Source organism: Artemia sp. Qi Xiang Cuo, chromosome 7, assembly GCF_049724085.1.
Source record: "Artemia sp. Qi Xiang Cuo chromosome 7, ASM4972408v1, whole genome shotgun sequence".
NCBI classification, from domain to species: Eukaryota; Metazoa; Arthropoda; class Branchiopoda; order Anostraca; family Artemiidae; genus Artemia; species Artemia sp. Qi Xiang Cuo.
The window spans coordinates 44,768,328-44,786,019 of record NC_142800.1 but is presented as its reverse complement, the minus strand read 5'-3'; the positions used below and the strand labels follow the sequence as shown (position 1 = coordinate 44,786,019).

At 34.2% G+C, this 17,692-nt stretch overlaps 1 protein-coding gene and 1 long non-coding RNA gene across 5 annotated transcripts in view; both read left to right on the top strand.

Moving 5' to 3' along the window:
• Positions 1–5,461: 5,461 nt before the first annotated feature.
• Positions 5,462–17,684, top strand: LOC148950320 (uncharacterized). The gene is made up of 2 exons (XM_089092297.1): positions 5,462–5,585; positions 16,990–17,684. The coding sequence occupies exon 2, from the start codon at positions 16,990–16,992 to the stop codon at positions 17,599–17,601; it is 612 nt and encodes a 203-aa protein (XP_088948423.1). The 5' UTR covers positions 5,462–5,585; the 3' UTR covers positions 17,602–17,684.
• The window catches only part of LOC148950319 (uncharacterized), a 42,243-nt gene continuing 41,555 nt past the window's right edge, over positions 17,005–17,692 (top strand). For all 4 annotated transcript variants that reach the window (XR_016141997.1, XR_016141999.1, XR_016141998.1 and 1 more), the window contains exon 1: positions 17,005–17,139. This is a non-coding gene — a long non-coding RNA (uncharacterized LOC148950319). The remainder of the gene's footprint in view (positions 17,140–17,692) is intronic.

Sequence of the window (17,692 nt, the reverse complement as noted above, 5' to 3'; positions counted from 1 at the left end):
ACTCAGCAGGTTTTTTTTACCTTTCTTAAAAATCTGCATTTCAAAGAAAACACCGATTGGTTTAAAATCGGTGTTTTTCAAAGAAAACAACGAGATAGGTTTAGAAATAACAGTCGCAAGAGTAGCGAAAAAGTAACCGAAGTGGGTTAATGTGGCATTCAATTCACGTGAGGAATATTATAGACGGTCAGTTTTAATTCCCCTGTTGGACATGATTATTCTTGACTTATAAAGCCGTTTTTCCGTTGAAATACTGGACACTTTTAAGTTCAGTTTGCTTGCCAATAACACGTCGGTGATACGATTTGTGGCTTGTCAGCGCGATACCGGTCAGGGTTTTCCCCTCCCAATCGGTTTGTGAATCTGCGCTGACAGGAGAACCAACAACATGAAAAGATCGGTGGGTTTGTCTGACAGAAAGCTATGCAGACACATAGAATTTAAATGAATAAAGGAATTTAATTTAAAAATTTCTTTCACAGGATGGTTGCCGAATTTGAATTTTCGTCACAAATAGCACTAGTATATATATATATATATACTATTGCTCCAGTATATATATATATATATATGTTTTCCTGTAAAGTTTCCCCTAGTGTTTCATCAAAACAACAATCCATGGAATCACGATCCAGTGAGAATCAAAACAACAATCCATGGAATGGTGACATTCATCATCACCCAAAAAAGTGAAATTTAAGCAAACAATTTCTGCCTGGGAAATTTCACTTTTTTGGGTGATGATGAATGTTGCCATTCCATGGATTGTTGTTTTGATTCTCACCCATTTCCTTACCATTCCATCACTCATAATGTTTTGTCTGTAAACTTCACAGATCTCACGATGAATATCGATCAGTTTTACGCCTTTAGCACTAAAGAAATCGTATAACCGCCCGTACTTCACAATCGGCGGGACTCACGATTGTCGGAGGCATCTTAAACACTCAGTAAACAACGTATACAGTTAAAAATCAGACTGTAATGGCGTCAGTGCGTAGACAAGAGATGTAGGTAACCAGCGTGCATGCGCAGAACGGCGACCGTAGCACTGGCGGCGTAATCGTAAAACGGTACTTACTTAAAAAACATGCCTCGTATATATATATATATATATATATATATATATATATATATATATATATATATGTATATATGTATATATATATATATATATATACATATATACTAGTGCTATTTGTGACGTAAAATTCAACCCTTGCCCTCAGACTCTGGGGTTTGTGTCAACCCCAAGGGCCTTGTTATGTGATCTTTGGACTATTTTCAAACAAATGGCTATCTCAAAGTTTCTACCAGATGCATTTAGAGAAAATATGACGTGGGTGGGGGTATAGCTGCCCTCAAATAAATTTGACTTTTAAAAGGGCCCTTAAACTTCCGATTTCCAATCCAATAAGCCCCCTTCGAAGTTTATACGACCACACTTTCCATTAAAACCTTACATTCCCTTGGTGCATAACTTACAAACCTTGCCCTGAGGTCAATGGGGGGGATTTCATCCTCAAAGATATGATTTCTGGACCTTTCAACTGCGCTGAACAAAATGTCTATCTAAAAATTTTGATTGGATGTGTTTGGACAAATGATTAGAATAGGAGGGAGGGGCTGGTTGACTTCCAATTACTTTTGACTGTTAAAAAGGCCACTAGAACTTTTGATTACCAATCCAATGAGCCCCCTCCGAGGTTTATATGACCACCCTTTTTATAAAAACATAATACCCCCCAGGACATAACTTACAACCCTTGGCCTGAAGGTTGGAGGGGGGGGTGTCCTCAAAGTCATAATTTTCGGACCTTTAAACTACGCTGAACAAAATGGTTGCCTCAAAATTTTGTTTGGATGTGTTTCAGGAAATGATTTGCGTGGGGGATTGGCGCTGGGTGCCCTCCAATCAATTTTGACTATTAAAAAGGGCACTAGCCCTCTCAATTTCCAATCGAATGGCCTCTTTTTGAAGTTTCTACGACATCGTTTTCTATAAGAAGTGCCCTTGTAAAAAAAATGAAATAAATAAATAATACATTGTGCCCACATCACTCTTTAGTCAGGCAGCGCTATCGCGCTGTTCATGATATTTTTGTTTTGTGATTTCTATTATACAGCTTTGGAAGTGCCGACTAGACCAGGTAAGCCCCCCTAACATTCAGCTTATGGGTGCCCTTGGAAACTATATCTTTAAAAAGTCAGAGCCCCGCCCATTGTTCAAGCATCTGGCAGCTGGTTCAAACTGTACCATGTAAAAAATTCTAAAAGTCTGTCACCTCTGCTAGCCACTTTGAATTTCCAAAATAATATCTTTTAACGTCATGACTATTTTCGGCTATATTTGGTTTGTTAGACTTTAGCACAGTCTTGTTCTATGTGTTATATGTGCACAGTCTTGCACAATCTATGTTTTTGCCCCGCTCAACAGTATTTTAACCACATCACTGTTGAGCGGAAGAGTTGAGGATTGGGTCAGTATTTCGAAAGGTAAGAACGAAAGTCTTAAACACTATTTTTCAGCTTGAATGTATATTCCATAAATTATTTAGCTGGTGCATTGTCGAGATTTGCGATTTACATGGGATCGACCACCATTTTGCGCTTTCAATCTGCATCAATCCACGTTTAATCACAGCCGATTAGCTTTCTGGTAAATTTAGGTGCCAACAGTTTCCAAACAGCTTGTGTGACAAACTATAAATAAGGAGCGACGCGGCTCAATAATAACTAAAACTCTAAATAAGCTGAATTTTAATATCAATAGATGCACCAAAAGAATTGGCTTATTATGCTGATTTCAAATATATAAGATTCGTTACGTTTACTGTTACCTATGAAAAGCTAAGCAAGTGGGAAAATTTGCCTTATTTTCAAAAAAGGGGAGAAACACACCCTAAAAGTCAAAGCATTAGATTCAGCGTATCTGAGAACTCTATTGTAGAAGTTTCAATCTCCCATCTGTAAAAATGTGGAATTTCATATTTTCTTGGCACAAAGAAAGATCACGGATGCGTGTTTATTTTTTTTATTTTTTTCCAGGGGTGGTCGCATCAAACCAATAGTCCTAGAATATTGACGAAACAGATCATTTGAATGGAAATTAAAAGTTCTAGTGCCCTTTTTAAGTGACAAAGAAATCAGAGGGTAACTAGCTTTCCTCCTACGCCACTTTTCCCCTCAAAATCATCCAAACAGAATTTTGAGATAGCCGTTTTAGTATTGTATAAAATTACCAAAGCTATGCCTTTGGAGATAACATGACCCCCTCCCAACCTCTAGGGAGAGGTTTTTAAGTTATAAAAGTTGCCCATTGTTACTTATGGTATTTTAATTGGGAAGTATGCAGATATTTTTGGGGGGAGGGAGGGGGATTTTGTGCTTGGGGTGGGTTTCTTAGGGGATTTTTTTTTGTGTGGAGGGAAATTTTTAGGGGGTGGACTTCCCTGGATAAATTTTAAACTAGGATAAATTTTAAACTAGGGGGGTTTGAAAGATTTCCTGTATGAAATTCTTTTTATTTGTCTTGCTCTCTCTTTTCTTACTCAATTTTGCGTGTGGAGAAGTTCCAGGAGAAACTTTCAGAGTGTTTGCATTTCCGGGAGGGCAACTAGTACCAAAACTTTAACTTTGGAGATAACATGACCCCCCCCCCACACAAACCCCTGGGGATAGGTTTTTAAGTTATAAAGTTGTCCCATTGTTTACGTATAGTATTTGTTATTGGGAAGTATACAGCCATTTTTCGGGGGGTGGAGGATCGGAATTTGTAATTGGGGCGGGTTTTCCTGGGGATATATTTCTGTGGAGAGGGAAATTTCCGGGGTTCACCTTTCCAGGTTAAATTTTACAGTGGGGGGATTCCTATTTGAAATTCTTTTTATCTGTCTTACTTACTATTTGCCTACTCAATTGTCAGGGGAAATTTTCAGTGTGTTTGGATTTCTGCGAAATAATTTCCACGCAACGGAGAATTTCTTGAGTAATCGGAAAAACGGTCATAACTTAGTCTATTTAAATTTTAAGTGGGCCAAGGAGAATTTTTCAGGTTGAATTTTGTGCAAGAACTTTCACGGAGGGGGAGGGGATTTTCAGCAAGGATGGAAATGCCCAGAAAAATTTTTACTGGGGTATTTATGTGGGAGGACCTTTCCACGGAGGACTTTCATAGGATGGGAGGATATTTTTCATGGATGGTGAGCTAGATTTATCGGCATTATTTGAAAAACAACCAGAATTAAATAAAAAACAAGGTTTTTCAACTGAAAGTAAGGAACAGCATTAAAACTCAAAACGAACAGAAATAATTCGCTATATGAAAGGGTTGCCCACCTCCTCAGTACCTTATTCTTTACGCTAAAGTTTGACTGTTTGTCTCACTTTTTTAAGAACGACTTCTGAAACACAAGGGCCGTTCAATTAGAATAGGAAGTTGTTTTTTTTAAGTGTTAAAAGTTTTACCATGAAGAGCAAGGTATTGAGAAGGGGGCAACCCCTTTCAACTACGGAATAATTTCTGTTCGTTTTGAGTTTTAATGTTGCTCCTTACTTTCATTGATCCTTTCTTGTTTTTTATTTAATTCAGATGAAAAACCGAGGTATTCAAAATTGAATCTTGCCTTCATTTCGGCGAGCGAATAATCACTGATGTGGATGTGTCGAAAAATCGGAATTGAATCCATTTTCGAGTCTTAAAATCCTGAATTTTCATTACAAGCTCGGTTTTTCAATTATATGGAAAATCCCTAGATATCTCAATCATCCCTGAAATTTCACATTCCTTTTAAAACAATTTCTGTATTAAGCGTAGATATCCAGCTAAAAAGAATGTACCAAAGAAGTGGAAATACTACTCTCTTTCCCCCAAAATGTAAAATTGTGATCCATTCGTCAAAAGTGATCGAAGGGCAACCAGCCCCCTTCCCTCCCCCTTTTCCCCGAATGCATCCAGTCAAAATTTTGAGATAACCTTTTTTTCAAACAAGTCCAAAGGCCAAACACTCCCATGGTTGACATCAGCCACAAGCCAAGAGCTGTAAGTTATGAAAATTGCTTAGATACTGTTTACTTTTATACTTTGATTTACTGATATAAAGGGCAACTTTGATTTACAGGGCAATGGCTCTAAGTTATGCAAGTTGGTTACTGTTATTTGAAAAACTTCTTTTTTGGACAGTTTTTTTCTATTAATAATTTTTTTAAATCAACCAGTTAGCCCATTTTTACTTGACACCTGTATGTTCATTGGGGAAGAGTTGATACGCCATCTAGAAATACAAGGCTGTACTGTTCTAAAAAGAATGTGAGTAAATAAAATTTATATATTGATAAGTATTTTTTTTCTTAGAATTTTAATTAGTATATGAGTACCAAACTTTCCAGAATATCTTAAATGATAGTTCAAATTTTATAAATCTTAGACCATTTTTGCCGTTAAACCTTGAAGAAATAATATTGCCACCGCCATTTTAATTACGCTCTGATATTTATGCCTGCAGAATAAAGCTAATTTTAAGGAATATAACTGTCAAATTTTTATTCCAATTGCTACAAGTAATTTTATTGCTGCTCAGATTAAGGTAAGACTTGAATTATAGGCCTATGTGTAGATTGCCTTTTTGGATACAGGCTAGGCCGTTTTGACCGTTCCTTGTGAATAGGTTTTGGTTGATATTTAGCTTACAAGATTCCATAACTGATATGGAGACAAGGTGAACACACTAATTGATCACTTAGTTATTTCCAAGTTTAAGCTCTTTCCAAATATAATAATCATTTTTGTTGGAAGTGAAATTTACCCCCACCCCTAGGCTGTATACCAATTTAGGGTATATAGGCTATTTGCACATTAGGGGGATGTGGGTAAAGTTTAAACTCACCTCTCATTGACATCAGAAATAAAATTGGTAAATTTTTACCAAATCATACTATTGACTTACAAATAAAGTAAGTAAACCACTTGATGCCTTTTTTTATGTTCTTTCCAAATATAATAACCTAATGATTTGGTAAATTTCTACCAAATCATATTATTGAGTTAGGAATAAAGTGAATACACCATTTGATGCCTTTTTATGCTGATTACAAATATAATAATCATTTCTATTGGAAATGAATTTCAGCCCCCCCCTATATATGTCAATTCAGGGTTAGGTTAGGTTGTAGAAATATATACCCTGAATTGGTATATATATATAGGGGGGGCTGAAATTTATTTCCGATAGAAATGATTACTATATTCATCAGCATAAAAAAAAGGCATCAGGTGGGGGTAAATTTTTTTTCTGATGTAAATGAGAGTTAAGATTAAACTTCCCCCCCCCCCCTAATGTGCAAATATATACCCTGAATTGGTATATATGGGGGTGGGGGCTAAAATTAATTTCCAATAAAAATTATTATTATATTTTTAAATAGCATAAAAAAAGGCATCAAGTGGTATATTCACTTTATTTGTAAGTCAATTATATGATTTGGTGAAAATTTGCACCCCCCCCCCTCCCCTAATGTGCAAATATATAGCCTACCCTGAATTGGTATATGGTAAATATTTACCAAATCACATTATTGAGTTACAACTAAAGTGAATATACCACTTGATGCCTTTTTTATGCTCTTTATGAAAATAATAATCAGTTTTGTCAGAAATGAATTTTTGCCCCCACCCCTATATATACCAATTCAGGGTATATATTTGCACATTAGGTGGGTGGGGGTAATTTTATTTCTGATGTAAATGAGAGGTAAGTTTAAACTTTCCCCCCCCCCCCCTAATGTGCAAAAACATACCCTGAAGTGTTACATATAGGGATGGTGACTCAAACTAATTTCCGAAAAAAATGATTATTATATGTTTAAATAGCATAAAAAAAGTCATCTATTAGTAGGCTATGTTCACTTTAGTTGTAACTCAATTATATGATTTGGTAAATATTTACCTGGTATATATAGGGGTGGGGGTAAAATTTATTTCCAACAAAAATGATTATTATATTTAGATAGAGCATAAAAAAGACATTGAGTGGTATATTTGCTTTGTCCATAAGTCAATAATATAAACAAAAAAAAAATTACTGCAGTTCTTGTTATGGTAAGATTCTAGATTAGGAAAATGAAACTTTCAGGGATGGGTCTATAGGCTAAGGTATGTCCTGGGAAGGTATTATGAAGTACCTACCTTCACTCCTTCCCACTCTAGAGGTGCCTGACCTTTGGTGACCTTTAAAAATCTGTGTGTTATAAAAGTGAAACCTTGCAAAATAGATCTTCTGCTTAAATGAAGTACAACAAAATTGTTTTCAGCTTCACAACTTTGCTCAATCCTAATTTATAAGGTTTAAAGATATGCAAATACATTTCCTAAATTTTGAGAGAAAAAACATTGATATGGCTTAAAATTCTACTCAAATAACAGGAATTGCATTTTCAGAGCTAAAGCCAGAGAAAAAGAAATGGATAACTATTGAAGTAAAATGTTGTTTTGTTGATAAATTTTTTGTAGTTCATATCATTGACTTACAAATAAAGTAAACATCAAACAGTTTGTGGTAACAAACTGTAAGTATGGAGCAACCCGGCTCAATGATAATTGAAACTATAGAAAACGGAATTTTGATACCAATAGATACATCAAAAGAATCAGATTTTAACGCTAATTTCGAATATATAAGTTCATCAAGTTTAGTCCTACCTATCAAAAGTTACGCACCTGAGAAAACTTGGCTGATTTTTCAAAAAAAGGGGGAAAGATCCCCTTAAAAATTATAAAACCTTAATGAAATTCACACCATCATATTCAGCATATCAGAGAACCCTTCTGCAGATGTTTCAAGCTCCTATCTACAAAAATATGGAATTTTGCATTTTTTGCCAGAAGACAGATCACAGGTGCATGTTTATTTGTTTGTTTCTTTTTTTTTTCTTTTTTTTCCAGGGGTGATCATATCAACCCAGTGGTCCTAGAATATCGAGGGAGGGCTTATTGGAATGGAAATTAAAAGTTCTAGTGCCCTTTTTATGTGACAAAAAAATGGAGGGCAACTAGGCCCCCTCCCATGCTCGTTTTTTCTCAAAGTCACCTGATCAAAATTTTGAGGTAGCCATTTTGTTCAGCATAGTCGAAAATCTCTTAGGATGACTTAATCCCCCACAGTTCCCAGGGGAAGGGCTGCAAGATATGAACTTTGCCCATTGCTTACATATTGTATTGGTTATTGGGAAGTATACAGACATTTTCAGGAAGGATTTTTTTCTGGTGGGGGGGATGGAGGAGGGGGTCACTTGGGAGAATCTTTCTGTGAAGGATGTTTCTTTGGGGTAAGGGACATTTCTATGAAGGGGGAGCCAGATTTCCAAGCATTATTTAAAAAACAATAAGAAATTAAATTAAAAAAAAAACAAGTTTTTTCAACTGAAAGTAAGAAGCAACATTAGGACTTAAAACGAACAGAAATTATTACGTATATGAGGGCGTTCTCCCCCAAGTCAATACCTTGCTCTTTACGCTACAGTTTTTTTTAGTGCTTTCAAAAGAGCTATCTATTCTAATAAATGGCCTTTGTGATTCAGGGGTTTATGAATTAAAAAAACTTTTAACATAAAGAGCATGGTATTGACTAAGGGGAGAACCCCCTGATATACGTAATAACATATAAGTATTAAAAAAAACAAGCAATATGGCTCAATAGTATTCAAAACTTTTAAAAACGGAATTTTGATGTCAATAAATGTATCAAAAGAAAGGGCTTATAATGTTGATTATAAATATATAAATTTTATTAAGTTTAATATTACTCATCAAAGGCTACGAGTCTGAGAAAATTTACCTAATTTTTTAAAGAGGGAGGAAACATCCCCTAAGAATTTTAATGAAAATCACACCATCAGATTCAGCATATCAGAAAACCCTCTTACATAGGTTTCAAGCTCATATCTGCAAAAATCTGCAGCTATATCTGCAATATATTTTTTGCCAGAAGAAAAATATACAAATATAGAAGTTCGTTTTGTAAGTTATTTTGTAAATTATGTCAGAACCAAATTTAGAGAGCCATTTAGCGAAAGAAGAGTAAAATTTTTATGCAAATTTTGTTTACTTATTCAATGGCAGTTGCCAAAATAAAAGCTGCATTAACTAAAAAACGATCATAAATTAAATAAAAAAAAACAAGTTTTTTAAACTGAAAGTAAGGAGCAACATTAAAACTTAAAACAAACAGATATTATTCTGTATATGAAAGAGGCTGTACCCTCCTCAACGCCTCGCTCTTTACGCTAAAGTTACTCTTTCTCACAACTCTATTCTTTAAAACAATAAAAAAACTTTAGCGTAAAGAGTGAGGCATTGAGGAGGGGACAGCCCCTTTCATATACGGAATAATTTCTGTTTGTTTTAAGTTTTAATGTCGCTCCTTACTTTCAGTTTAAAAAACTTGCTTTTTTTATTTTACCACTCAATGCCTTTTTTATGCTCTTTCCAAATATAATAATCATTTTTGTCAGAAACGAATTTTACCCACACCCCTATATATACTAATTCAGCATATATATTTGCACAGGGGGAGGGGTAAATTTTAGTTCCAATGTAAATGAGAGGTAAATTTAAGCTTTATCCCCACACCCCTAGTGTGCAAATGAATACCCTGAATTGGTATATATAGGGGTGGGGGTAAAATTCATTTCTGACAAAAATGATTATTATATTTGGAAAGAGCATAAAAAAAGGCATTGAGTGGTATGTTTACTTTATTTGTAAGTCAATAATATGAACTGCAAAATATTTACCATTTTGTCAAAATTTCAGGACCCACTAGAGGGAGGAGTGGAGGTAGGTACTTCAAAATACCTTCCTGGGACATACTTTAGCCTGTAGACCCATCCCTTAAAGTTTCATTTTCCTAACCTAACTCCTTTCCAAAAGTAGCTAAAGTAGAACTTTACCCATATTATTGACTTATGAATAAAGTAAATATACTACTCAATGCCTCTTTTATGCTCTTTCCAAATATAACAATCATTTTTGTTGGAAATGAAGGTACTCTTTCATTAGCTGGACTCTTATATAGTGCTAGTTTGGTTAATGATAATGAAATAAAATAGGATGACTATATAATAGTTTAGAAACAAATTTGGGCTATATATTTACACATTAGGGGGGTGGGGGCAAAGCATAGATTAAATACGTAACCTAACCTAGGTACCTCTTCCCCCCCCCCCAAAAAAAAAACAACACTTTAAATATTGTATACATAATTAAAATCACTCTATACATTGTGTTTCTCTACAGCAGAGTCTTGTATCATCCTGTTGAAAAACAGGTTTTTAACATGTCTCAAGTATGAGACATAAAAAGAGTACTGAAATGAATTTTACCCCCACTCCTATATATACCAATTCAGGGTAGGCTATATATTTGCGCATTAGGGGGGTGGGGGTAAAGTTTATTTCTGATACAAATGAGAGGCAAGTTTAAACTTTACCCCTGTCCCCCCCCCCCCGAATGTGCAAATATATACCCTGAATTATATAGGGGTGGGGGTAAAAAAATCTGACAAAAATGATTATTATATTTGTAAAGAGCATAAAAATAGGCATTGAGTAGCATAGATGCCCAGAGGCTGAATTTTAGAGGGGGGCTTACCTGGTCTGATCAGCACTTCCAGTACTGTATAATTGAAATCTCAAGACAAAATAACATAAGCAGTACAATAGCACTGCCTAAGTTAGGAGCAATGTGGGCCCAATATATTGTTTTGGTTTTTTAGACCAGGACACTTCTTATAGAAAGAAAATTTCATAGGAACTTCATAAAGACCTCATGGAGGGCAACCAGTTATAGTGCTTTTTTAAGTTATAGTGCCTTTTTAAGAGTCAAAGTGATCAGAAGGCAAATACCCTTGAACTTTAGAAGAGGCTCATTTGATTTGAAATGTATAGTTCTAGTTCCATTTTAAGAGTCAAGCTTGATGGAGAGAAAATAGCCCCCCCCTCCCCTGATATACTATTTTCCCCAAGTACATTTGATTGAAATTGTGAGATAGCCATGTTGCAGCCAATAGGCCAAAGAGAATATAACAATATCTTCAGTAATCAAATATAAGAAATATTTAGGCAGACATTGAACTAAATCAAAACAAACTATGAGCATGTGGACTTTCAAAAAGGTGACAAAGCAATACCTCAAGTACAACTTTTATAATTAAGTTGGATCTTTAAGAGTAAGTTGGAGGGGATTTTGAACTAGCCAGAAGGCACTATGTGTATACTTTTAGTACTACAACTACAGTTACTGTAAATAATGACACCAAGAGTATTAAGATGAAACTTTTAGGAAGTGTTAAGGGGGCATTCCAATTGAACAAAAAAACTGTATACAAGCAGGTTTTCAAAGAGGCATATAAGCAATATCACAGACAGCACCACTCTATAATAGCTAGAAATATCATTGAAACGTTTAAAGAAGCTAATTGAATTCAAAATTAAAAGTGCTAGGGTGTTTTCTAAGACTAAAAAGAGTTTGGGGGGCAATCAGCCCATCTCTCAAGCCAATTTATTTCCCAAACACATCTAGTCAAAATTTTGAGACAACTATTTTGTTCAGCATAGTAGAACGGTCCAGCAACTATTTCTTTAGGGATATTGGGCATGTCAAACCCTCAAAATTATGTCAAACTGAAGGTTATTATAGAAAAAAAAAAGTTATAAAAAAAAAATTCATGAAAATGACATCTTTGCCAATAAAAAACGAACAGAAATTCATCTAAAAAAAAACTTTCCACAAAACAAGATGTTCAAAGAAAACTAAAGGGCTCAATTAAGCCAAAAATGGGCAGAAATGAAGTCAAGTAATCATTCAAGCATAAAACTACTACAAATCCCTGTCAATAAATAAAAGAAACTTAAAATGAACAGAAATCAGAATAAATTGCTGAGACAAACTCAAAACGAGTAAAAACTGACATTAGTAGGGCTGATAACCCCCATGCCTTCTCAAGACCAGAACATATTTGCGCTTTACTGAAAACAAAATATGGTTTAATGTTTTCACTTTTTTTTTACTTACATAAGTAAAAAAAAAAATTACTCACTTTTGTTTACCCTTTTTTATTTTAAGTAATAAATAAAAGTATAGGTATAATAAACTTAAGATCCATGGTCGTTTTTTTTTGTTTTTTTTTTTCAGTAAAGCCTAAGTTATGTTCTGGTCTTGAGAAGGTATGGGGGTTGTCAGCCCTAGTTAGACTAGGCTATTTATTATAATTTCTGGTCGTTTTGAGTTTCATTTAATTGTTGATACTGATTTTTGGTAATTTTGCGCTTGAAAGATCATTTTATTGTTTTTCTGACCATTTTTGACTTAATAGAACTCTTTACTTTTCTCTGAAAACTTATTCGGTGGAAACAGTTTTTTAAATTAATACAAATATTTGAAACCATCATTCAGCGAGGGGGGCTGGTGCCCCCCTTGCCCCCTAATGGGCGCCTATGTTGAGTAGTATGTTCACTTTATTTGTAAGTCAATAATATGAACTGCTGAAAATTTACCAGTATATAGGCCTACTCTTAAACTATGATTTCATGCTCTATTGTATGCTGGATATATCTACTATTCAGTTCATTATGTTTATTTTGATTATAACCCACTTTTTGGAAATCATTTTGTCACAGCCCAGTCTTTTTGGTAGCTTTGGCTAAGTCTAGAACCTAGCTGCTAAGAAGGAATCATGTTAAGAAAATAAGTCATGCTTCATAACATGCAGATTAGCCTAGTTGTAGCCTAATGGCATAGACTTACGTCTAGAGAAGGAAACATTTTAAGAAAACAAATTATAGGCTACTTAATTTGAGCAAATTATGTAAAACATTAACTGTCACGTCTTGTTACCAAATATGAATTGATAAGAGTTAAAAATATCACTGAATAGCTGAAAATCTAAGCTGTGTATCAATATGGTTATTTTCAAAATTAATGAAGATCAAACAATTAAAATTATTAGTTTATTCACTTAGGCTACCTACAAGGACCTTGTTTTGGAAATACCAAAGTTCAGTGTTTCAGTTTTATTTGCATATTAACTGAAAGCTGATTTTCTTCTGATTCTAAAAATATATTTATTGCTTGATGTGTATTATATAAATCAAAGAATACTACTCTCACATTGCATCCTGTTGTAGTAATTGAGGGGTGGTCCAAAAACCCATCTCTATTTTTCCAGAATGCCAAAGAAAAGTGGTCTTTCCCAAAAAGAGGTCTTTTACCCTAATATGGAGAATAATTGTAGCTAACATCTTGCATGCAGCCCTGCTATACTTTATCCCCAGCCCCCCCCCCTCCCGAATGTGCAAATGCATAGCTGAAATTTGTCCAGTGTAGCTTACATGAAAATTGAATCAACTGTGACAAAACAAGAACCAGAAAAACAAGTGATGGGTGGCAGAATGCACTGGAAAAATATGATTTGGGCTATATATTTGTGCATTAGGGGAGGGGTTAGGGGTAAAATATGGTGGAACTACATGCAAATGTGTAGGCTACAATTATTTGGCATACTATGAAGTATGAATTATCTTTTAACATGTTTCCTTCTCTACATATCCTTCTCTAAACTGTTGTAGTTAGCACTTCGAATATTTCATCCCCCCCCTCTCCCCCTCATATGTGCAAATAAGCTATATTGCCCAAATTTTATATGGTAAAATTTTAGACAGGCTACTTTTTGCTCTCTTGGAAAGAGGTTAGGAAAAATGAAACTTGCAGGGATTGGTCTACATACTATAGTATGTCCTGTGAAGGTCTTTGGAAGTAGCCTACCCACCTCTACTCCTTTTAGAGGGCAGTGAGCTTTGGTGACATTTAATAATCTTTGTTATCAGCCCCTATTGCTTTTTTTTTTTTTTTTTTTTTTTTTTGTAAATCAGCTACCTCTTTGAATTTTTCTTCCTATGTATATACCTCAATGTCACCAATTTTGAGAGGTAATTTGTCAAATGACTTGAAATCACAAGGGTAAATTGAATACTACCCATTTTTGGACTTAACAAGTCCCCATGCTATACCAAAGAGTTGATACCATTTTAAGATTAATTAGTATTTTTGACATTACAATTTTTGTTTAATGTCAATCTGTTAAATTTTTTTTCTAATTTCTCATTCCTCTATTTTTTGTTGTTCCACTTCCCAGTCTCTCTTCATTATCAGTTTGGTCTCTGCAATTTAACAGGAAGTCAAAACATTTTATTTGGATTCTAAGTAGATCTGAATTGGTTATTTTAGGAATAATGTGCAATTTTTATATCATTTGAGACAATCATGGGCTCTAAAAAAAACACTTGCTAAAAATGTATTTCTACACGAGAATCTCTGCCCTTTTTTTTGGGTGGAACTCCCACAGAAATCTTATATGTGTAAAATGGTTGGGAAGAAAAATGAAGTTGTAGAGTTTTTTTTGGCATTGAAAGAAAAGGGATTACAAAAACTATCTTAACAAGTAAATATTTATGCAAATATTTTTTGTTAACAATAGTTTTAGCTTTAGTGTTAGCAGTTTAAAAGAAAACTTTTTTCAAATGAAACTAAAAAAACAACTTTAAAACTTTAAAAACAAACAGTAAATATCCAAAATATGGGGAGACTAATCCTCCTTTTAGCCCACCACTTTCTACAACAAATTAGATATACTAATTACACTCTCAAAAAGCATGTCACTAAAATTTCCATAAATAGTGAGAGACTAATGAAGGAACCACAAAGAAATGATACATGGATATTGCTTAAGACCTAAACAGCATTATGTGGTATTTGGTATTACAAGCTGTTACTATTATTACTAGCAACTCACTGCACCACCAAGCTGCCTGAAGCCAACACAGCTGCACACTCCCCTCCTCCAATCCAATCTATTCAATTGTTCTAATATGCCTTACCTGAGATTTCAAAAGCAGACTTATCCCAATTTTTTTTTAATATCCCCTTTACTGAAATTATAGAAAAATTTAAATATATTAGTACTTGCAACTCACAGCAGCACCAAGCTGCCTGAAACCAACACAGCAGCACACTCCCCTCCTACAATCCAATCTGTTGGAAGCTTCCTCCTTTGCCCCTCCCAAGAAGTTCCAATTTCCTTTAAATCCTTTCTTAGGAACTTGATAACAACTTGGAAATCAGGTACATGAGAAAAACAATTATGTGTATGGACTGCAGCCTTGACAGCTTAGTCATATAAAAAGGGACATTAATCTTATGTTGTTAAAATATTATACATCAAGTAATCACATTTAAAAGTAATATTTAAGAAAAAAACAACCAGAATGTTGAAGATCAGAAACTAAATAAGAACTTGGGTAAAATGACTAGCTTCCAAGAAGCAATTAAAGTGTACTTTAAAAAATGTCTGTGAATATCTTGAATACCCTCTTTGAATGATTTTCAAGGTTCTCATTTTTAAGTTTTTTTTTTTTTTTCATGGGTATTTGTCCTTAGGCATGGTTAGGTACAATTCCAAAATAGAGACAACTAAAATGTAACTGAAGCCCAAAAGTGCTTGCAGTGTATCTGACAAATTTGTCCCTCCACCTCCCTATTGGCAAGCCACAAATATATAGAGCAAAGTTATGCTATATGCAGTAATATATACATTTTACATTTATTCTCCCCTCTTCCTTCAATACAGGTATGGTGCTACCCTCTGTTGTCCCTTACTTTTAATAAAGTAGGAATTTTGAACTCTGGTATAAGTTGGACAATTTTGATAAGAGGAAAAATAACTACTATTCTAAGTAATTAAAATACTGTTAGACATATTCTATATACAACCAATCATGATAGCTAACTTTATAATCTCAGATGCTTTTACTTCAATTTTGTGCTTGTTGTCAGTCAGAAAAAAATGGAAAATCATATTCTTTTCTTATCTGACAAAATAGTATTCTGCCTTATGTGTATCAAAATTCTTATGATGTAGCTGTTTAAAACTTTAAAAACTTTACAATTTCTAAATCTTTTTCTGTAACCTTATTCTAAAAATAGTACTTTTTTATACTAATATAAAAGCATCATCTGACAGCATGTATCTAATTAATGTATTGTCCAAAACATAGGGGGGGATTACAAATTTGTAATTTTCACAATATTTTCAATAAAAATACCAAAAAAGGCATTTTTGAAATTAAAAAATACCCCCCCCCCCCATTTTTTTATATTATAGGGGGGGGCAAATTCCTGTTCCTTCCAATTGATGAAATCAGGGTGAGAAGCATTATGGTAAATGTTACGCCCATTTTCAGTTACAGCCTTATCAGCCAGTGTAATTTCTTAGAAGAAGGGCTTCCACTTAAAGATTTTGTTTGGTTTTGGTAGGCATTGGAAAGATTTTGCCGAAATCAGAAGCTATGCATACACACCTAGGGTTCCATAGGTTGACTGCTTGAGTATATATTTAAATGGTGGCATCAATATTTACTTGTACAGGCTGGGAAACCTCTACCTGGAATTCTCTGGAAAAGCTGGATTTCACAAGACTGATTTCAAATGCAATTTGCAATTTTGTATATATTATTTATAAGCAAGTAAATTCGGGATTCTTGCTACAAAAATAATTTAAAAGAAAGCTGTTGGAAATCAGTGGTTTGGCATAATCTGTTCAGTTTGAATCATAAATTAATATGTGTGAGTAGTCTAATGTGCTCTGTCACAACTTATATTTCTGCACTTAACTCCCTGGAAACTATGGGGAGTTGTGCTATAACATCTTCACCTTGGATACAAAAGGCTATCTAAGTCACATGGCTAGGCAATGGAACCCTTTTTTGTTGTTTGATTAATAACATTTTATGTATCTGGTTTTTCTTTTTTAATTTCATTTGTGATGTGTACATGTTGTATCCTTGTAGGAATTCATCTTCTGCTTGGTCCTTGGATTGTCTCTTTTTTTATTTGATAAGATTTACTATTGTCCAATTAAAACTCAGCTACTTCCTTTTTAGATGGTTTGTCAAAATGTATATGGTGAAATTGAGGTGAAAGACTACAGAGTGTCAGCTACAGAAGAATTAAATAGATGGTCAAATAAGTTAGCAGCATATACCTCACAGCTGAGGAGGGATAGAAGAGAAAACCTTCAAAGGCTGACAGTTGTAAGTTGTGCACTGAAACAATGTAGGAATACACTTAAAGCCAAATATGAAGAAAGACAAAGAAGATGGGCATCAGTCAGATCCACTTTACTAACCCAGTTGATACCTATTGCTCCTAGTTTTAATGAAAGTAATGAATCAGTTTCTTTGGCTGATTCTATGAGGGAAAGTAGGAGAAAGAGGGCTATGTACAGGTTTGAACTTGAAGACTTTCAACTTGAAAAGTGTTTTGGTAATTGCTCTGCTGAGAGTGGTTGTAAAGATTGTAGTAGAAAATCTGTTCTTGAAAATTTATCAGTTTCAATTGATCCTAAATCACCTAAAAATATATCCTCATTAGATTTGTGTAGGTTTGATAAAGTTTGTAATGATAGTTCTCGAAAGAGGCATTCTGTAGTCGATGCAATGGATGAGCTTGATAGGTTTCTTAGATGTCCCGAGAGTAAAATTAGAAAGTTGTGATTGTTATTTAGTTCTATTTTCTTATGTCAATTTTTGTACTGTGATAAATACAATTGATATTTTGATACATTTATGATTTTTACTAATTACC